The sequence below is a fragment of the Glycine max genome, chromosome 17, assembly GCF_000004515.6.
Source record: "Glycine max cultivar Williams 82 chromosome 17, Glycine_max_v4.0, whole genome shotgun sequence".
NCBI lineage: Eukaryota > Viridiplantae > Streptophyta > Magnoliopsida > Fabales > Fabaceae > Glycine > Glycine max.
In genome coordinates, this window is record NC_038253.2 from 26,749,818 (window position 1) to 26,756,857 (window position 7,040).

Consider the following 7,040-nt stretch of genomic DNA (forward strand, 5'->3'; position numbering starts at 1 on the left):
CCAAGGAACAATATAGACGATGGTTGGACCTGGAGGGGGAGTGCAACAAAAATGTTTGTGGTCAGGGAAGTATATGATGCGCTTCATACTACGGGAAGTATATGTTGGTGGTTCCTTCAAAAGTAAAAGGGATCGTGTGGAAATTGAAGTTGGATAGAATACAAACAAAGGAGAACTTGCAAAAGAGAAATATTCTATCACAGGAGAGCAATAATCTGTGTGTGTTCTGTAATTTATTTATGTAAACCTCTGCACATATGTTTTTTCATTGTCATTTTGCTGTTGAAGTGTGGAATAGATGCTATGCATGGCTTGGGGAAGTGAGAGTGTTTGTTGCCAGGGGATCTCATTAACCATTTTTGGCAACACGAGGGGTACATCATGAATCTAAAAGCGAAAATGAGTTGGAGGATAGTATGGATGGCTACTGTATGGTCCTTATGGAGGCATAGAAATGATATATTGTTCAATAAGAAACACTGTCTAAGGCACATCACGTGAAGAGGAAATGGATCTGGATAATAATGGACTTCAGCAACTTGGGATAGAAATAATATAACACCCACATGGATGTATCAGCGGGTTTTCTCTAGTAAAGGGAAGGTAATGTGTATGCGGGTCTCTATTAATTTGTTGTTTATGACATGTCCAGTGGCATTCTTGTGACCATGAACTTTTGCTTTCTCATATTAATATTATTTTGCTGTTAAAAAAAAAAGGTAAACGTGAAGAAAAATGGTAACACTTGTTCCAAAGAAAGTGTTTTGGGTAACAACGGTAAAACAAAGTTAAGTTAATTTTCTCTACTTGTTTATGTAATGAAAATCAGTTCGGTCAGATACTAAATTAGTGGGTTAGATGTCAAAATAATAGGTAATTTATTGGTTTAGTTGACCATATATATATATATATATATATATATATATATATATGGTCAACTAAACCAATAAATTGTAAAGAAAGTGTTTTGGGTAACAAAATGTAATCAATTTATATTTTTATACTCCAAAAATAAATTCATTGTAATGATCAAATTATAAATATTATATAATCATTTATTATTATGAATTATCTTGTTGGATATTATCATTAAATTAGTAAGCAAACTCTTATTTTACAGGATTAAATACAAGAAGAATCAGATGATCATAAACAAGTTGGGTGAAAATGTATAAAACACATAAATTTAAATCATATCATGAACAATATGATAATATTTAGTTATTTTAAATTTTTATCAAGATAAAAAATAATATTATAGGAATATGTTATATATTGTTCAATAATTAGCTATTAGCCATTTGACATCTTAAAGGAACTAGGAAAAAAAAAACTTCTCAATCAGATTTAGTTCAAGTCATTGAGTTGACCAAACATCAAATCCGATCAGATCAAATGACATCACTTACATTTCCAATCCTATATCTTAATCGGACCATCTGGGACATTGAGTTCTGGTCGAATTAATCCAACCTGCCAGGCCAGTTTTAAAAACTATGATCAATATTTTAACCATGAAAAGTATAAGTTTAAAGTGCCGTTTAAGTACGTACCATCAAATACGAAGATAAGCTATTGGTGGTAAAGAACTATTCTAATTTATTTAAAATTCTGGAGTTTGAGTCTTTATGTAGTTATATTTTAAAAATTAAAAGGAAAAGCATTGACAAAATCTTACTCAACTTGACTCAAATTAGTTAGAGCCCTATGTAATGTTTAGATACATATGATATTAGAAGAAAGCGTCATTCCATTTTGTCACCAATTGAATTTTATCATGGAATTTTTTAGTTGATTTACAAATTTGTGATGGAAAATCTTCAGCGTGGAGTTTTACACGGTTTGTCTGTAATGAACTTTGAAACTTTTTCTGTTCCCTCTTCGTTAGTTAAATCTTATTTGTGAAACGGCTTTTGCACTACAGTGTAACAGTATCATTGTACATAAACTCATGCTTCACAAATTTCCAACAACAAAGTCAAAGTACACACGTATTAGCAGCAGCAAGTTGTCCCTTCATAAGATACGGAAAGAAGAATGAGTCAAATTTTTCACTAACAACTAGCAAGTCTCAAAAAAAAAGTTCATGAGACCACAAAAACATTTGAAAACTAAGCTCCATGGAATAGAGTTTCTTATAACACTACAAGCTCTAAAAACCATTAGACAATGAAGTTATTAATAGTCATTCCTCCCTGTAGAAGTAGGGGCATCACAACTACTGATTAATCTTCATTACAAAATGAAGAGAAGGAAATAAAGTTGTGTCAATAAGGAACAGGTATACGAACAGTGGAGGGACCTGATTTCATGTCCTCAACAATTAGATTTAAGAGAGCCTGCGTTATAGGGCCTTCTTTGCCTACAAGGAATGCATGACAAAACCAATCAGCCCATGAAAAGGTAAATAACATTTAATCAAATAAGGATTACAAAAATGACATTTCTGATGGACCAAGCAAACTATAAATCAAGAGAGCAAATGTTAATTAAAAGGCCCCATAGACAAGAAATGCACAATGCAAGTTATCAACAATTCGTAAAAACAAGCAACATTGAATCTGTTAATGATTAAAATATTGCATGTCAAAAGACCTCGACCAAACAACATACCATGATCAGTTTTTAAGTTTAGCTACAAAGGACCAAGAAACGAATGTGTAACTTTTGGAGATTAAAATTCTGTGGAGAGAAACAAAGTAAATATCCATTAGGATTCCTTAGAATGATCAAACCGTCAACATGACACGAATATGAGGCAAAGCGAACTTGACAGACATTCCCTTAACCTTAACCCTAGCAGGTCAGGAGCCAATTCTATTACTTATTTACCAATTTGGAAAGTAGAATGCTACAGTTACAATTATTATCAACAGCACCCAAATTAGCAGTAAAATGAAAACAAGTCGGTTTAAAAAATACTGACAGGAAAGAATATGCATCTCAGTCACTATTTTAAAGAACAAAATGACAAAACAAAAAGAATACAATTGTCTAAACTCCGGTAAGAAGTTCCTATCATTTGAGTTAACTCAAGCCTTAAAAAAAACTTTGAAAAGCATACACAGAATTTACTTGAGTGCATATTTTTTTGGTACAGTTTACTTGAGTGCATATATTAAATCATATCATTTTTTGCTGCAAGTAGTAAAAGCACTTACCATCACCAATAACCTGCTCATCCCATTGCACTACAGGGCAAACAAGAACTCCGCTGCCAAGAAGCATCATTTCATCTGCTTGCTTACCTTCCTCGACAGTCACAGTTTTCACCCTTATCCCTTTAAGCTTACCCTCCCTTAACAAGCTCTCAGCAAGGGTTAAAACTCTCTTAGCTGTGCAGCCACTTAGAATTTTGTCAAAGTGTGGCATTATAAGTTCCTTATCTTTAGTGACAAAGGCCACATTCATATTAGGCCCTTCAGCAACAAAACCTTCACCATCAAGCCAAATGCCTACAAAAGCACCAGCTTCTTCAGCTTCCACCTTTGAGAGCACATTTGGAAGATAGTTCACACTCTTAGTGATAGCAAACTTGGGGTGTTTAATGGGAATAGATGAAGTGACAACTTTAACGCCCCTGAAATTAGGTGAGGATGGTGACAGATCCTGTATTACTATCGCATACAGACTTGATCGGTGGCAACAAGAGGGAGATAACTGAAAGTCGCCAGGTCCTGCCGAGAGCCAATATCTTAGTGATCCTTTTCTACACTTGGAAGCACTTACAGTTTGTATGAGTATTCTTCTTATGCTTCCTCGATCAAATGGGGGATCTATTTTAGACATGGATGCTGACCTTAAAAAGCGATCAAGGTGTTGATCTAGCTCATATAGGTATCTATAATGCACAAAATACATCATTTGACTGCTTTAAAAGGCAGAAAACAAAAGAGTAGTTATTATGAGGTGAAAATCACTGACCCATCCATTATTGCTGCAGTATCAAAGACACCGTGGCCTCTGTGGACCATGTGGTCATCCATAGGAATAACCATAGCAGCTGGGTCTGTTGTTATCCCACCAAAAATACTAGAATACATGGCAAGGAATTGTTGCTTGCCCTTTATATTTTCTCTAAATGTTTTTAGCTTTTCATAGGCCTTATAAATTCAAGAGGAAAAAAAAAGGATACGATTAGAAACACCATAGTTACATATTCAAAATAAATAATTGTCCTTTCTGATTCCCCCCTCTCTTTGGTTACAAAAAACAATTTTATGTGAGTTCCATTACTTTAGGAATGGAACTCATCAAATGGGAATGAGACCCACATAATTAGTGGAATACACAAAAATTTCATCAAATATGAGTGTTACAAAGACAGTATTAGAGAGTGTTTTACTAACACTTCTTTTAAGGAAAACCATATATATATATAGAAAGAGAGAGAGCAAGAAGTGTTAAAATATTTTTTAACATTCTCTTTGGAATACCATCACTTGATGGTTGAAATTTATGAGTCCCACATCCCAAAAAATTGACAATGGGACCCATCAAATGAAAAATGGGACCCAAAGTAGAGTCTAATGACTATGCAAAGTCAATGTAAAAACTTTTACATTGTTAACCAATTAGAGATCACGGTTGGTATGAGTTTTATGGTTGTTATTTGTAAGTCAATAAACTTATCATATATGATTTCTGATCAAATGACAATGTAAAATTAATTTACATTATTAGTGTTGTTAGTATTTTTCACACACATCATATGATATCAACGTGAAAATAATTGATATTGCCTGTATGGATATAGATATACAGATATAATCTTACATAAACTTAATCTTAAGTGAGGGGAATTTGACCAATATAGGTACTTTTTTTAAACTAAATACCACCTTCGGGTGGTTTTCAAACAATTTACCAAACTAGATGATTCTTGCCACCTAGAAAATTGGTGGTGTCAATCAACTCAACTCTATCCGGTGGCACTACTTTGAAGAGTGTAACTAGTTCAGGTGTGTAAAAGACTTGGTGGCGTCACACTGAGTGTCTTCACTCAGTTCAACACATTTTTCAACTAAGTGCAGTCATCCATGCACGTTTGACTAGTTTGGAAAAACGTGTTTGAATGGGTGAAGTCACTCAAGGTAGCGTCACCAAGTTATTCACACTTGAACTAGTGACACTCTTCAAAGTGATGTCACTAGGTGGAGTTGAGTTGACTAGTGCCACCAATTTCCTACGTGCTGGGTCAGCTCAAGAAGTGGAAGGGCGGATGAAACGATGACCCTAACTAAAGTTAGTTTTGAATCTTGCTTTATCCGAAGTGCTCAGCGGTAGAAATCACTCAGTAAATTGTTTGAAGATCACCCCAAAGTGATATTTAGCTTTAAAAAAATACCTATATCGTTCAAATTCCCCTTAAGTGAGAGTGAATTGTTATTTATTGATGTATAATCAAAATATTTCCCAACCCAATGCACAAAGAAAAAGTGTAGGTCAAAAGAGATGCTAGACCTGAGTGGAAGTCAAAAGCGGAACACGAGACACTTGAGTTTTGGAATCTGCAAAGTCAACGCCACCATATTATTAGTTTCAATCATTAGCATAAACTTAACGATGCCAATTGAATTGAACCATAACAGAGGCGAAGCCAGCAGCAGCGTACCACAAAGCGAGGGTCCGGATTGGTGGGAACTGCTGAGAGTGGTGGGGCAGTGGCGGTGGAAGCGGCGGTGGCCGTGGCGCTTTAAGGAAAGAGAATGGTCAAGCAGTTTAGAGGAAGTGTGTGGAAGGAATTGTTGGAGAGAGAACATGATGATGAGTTTTCACTTTTCAGGTGTGAGAGAAAGTGAGAACGGAAGCAGAGTGCGATTGGGAAGTGGTAATAGTAGTAGTAGTTGGCTTCGTTTTGTGCTTTACAATTAAATATACATTAATTTATTTATTATTATTATTCTCTCAATTATTATTTATATGACTGAAATTTAAAATAAAATTTACTTTTTTATAAGATTTTATCTATAATGCTTATTGTATTAATTATCTTTGGACTAAATATATTATAAAAAAAGATGAGTATTAATGATAAATTAGAAGAGAAATGAATATTAAAGACAAATATTTAAAAAGGGTAAATAGTCACTTTTGTATTTACACGTGTAAGATAGATCTGTCCTAAAAGATGAAAATATAAAATTTAGTTCTCGAAATTGTAAAAAGTGCGACAAATATACATGGGCGTTAACTTTCGTTCGTTACCATTAATAAAATCACCTATGTGGCACAAGGGACGAATTTGTTATTGAAATGATTATTAACTTGATCATCTCTAATTGTCAACACAGAAACATATTTGTCATATACTATTTTTCTTAACTTTTCGTTTGTCCACTCTCTCCGAATATGAATGGTAAATAGTCACTTTTGTCTTTGAATGTGTAATTTATTGACAAATGTATTCCTGAGAGATAAAAATATAAAATTTAGTCCTTGAAAGTGTAAAAAGTGGGTCAAATATATTCGGTCATTAACTTTCGTCTGTCACTATTAATAAAATAGTCAAGATTTGAATAAGTGAAATATGAGATATATTTATCTATTAGGGTAATTTGAAAAATTTGTAATGATTGATATACTATTACAATGTTTTATTTTGATAAACTGGTACATTGTTTATTTTGGATAATTTCTATTGTGATAGACAAATTATGGTTGATAATCAATATTATCGTTATTATTATGTTTGTTTTAAATTATGTTTGACAATATATTTTAAGCGATTATTGTAATGTTATGCTTGTAACGATAAAAAAATAATGAAAATTTATCCTAGAATTATATTTTACCCTTAAATAAAACGAAATTTTGGGTCTAATAAATTAGTCTAATAAAAATATACTGATATTTAGGTCCAATAAAAAAACTACTAACTCGTTCAATAATGGTAACTTATTAATATTTTTGGTCCAATGAAACATACTAACATTTAGGTCCAAAGAAATTACTAACATTTTCCTCCTATAAAAAAATAGACACTTTTGTCCAACAAAAATTATTGACATTTATGTCCAAAAATAATATCTTACTGACAT

General features: G+C 33.1%; 1 protein-coding gene and 1 non-coding gene across 2 annotated transcripts; both read right to left on the reverse strand.

Annotated features, from left to right (window-relative positions):
* Positions 1–1,940: 1,940 nt before the first annotated feature.
* LOC100794026 (D-amino-acid transaminase, chloroplastic) lies at positions 1,941–5,840 on the reverse strand. The gene is made up of 5 exons (XM_003551070.4): positions 5,615–5,840; positions 5,464–5,510; positions 3,925–4,103; positions 3,162–3,841; positions 1,941–2,362 (listed from the first exon to the last, which is right to left on the reverse strand). Exons 1-5 carry the CDS (start codon positions 5,760–5,762, stop codon positions 2,268–2,270), a joined length of 1,149 nt encoding a protein of 382 aa, XP_003551118.1. The 5' UTR covers positions 5,763–5,840; the 3' UTR covers positions 1,941–2,267.
* Positions 4,986–5,096, reverse strand: MIR9741 (microRNA MIR9741). The gene has a single exon (NR_126778.1). It is a non-coding gene; the product is annotated as a microRNA MIR9741 (primary transcript).
* Positions 5,841–7,040: the final 1,200 nt, after the last annotated feature.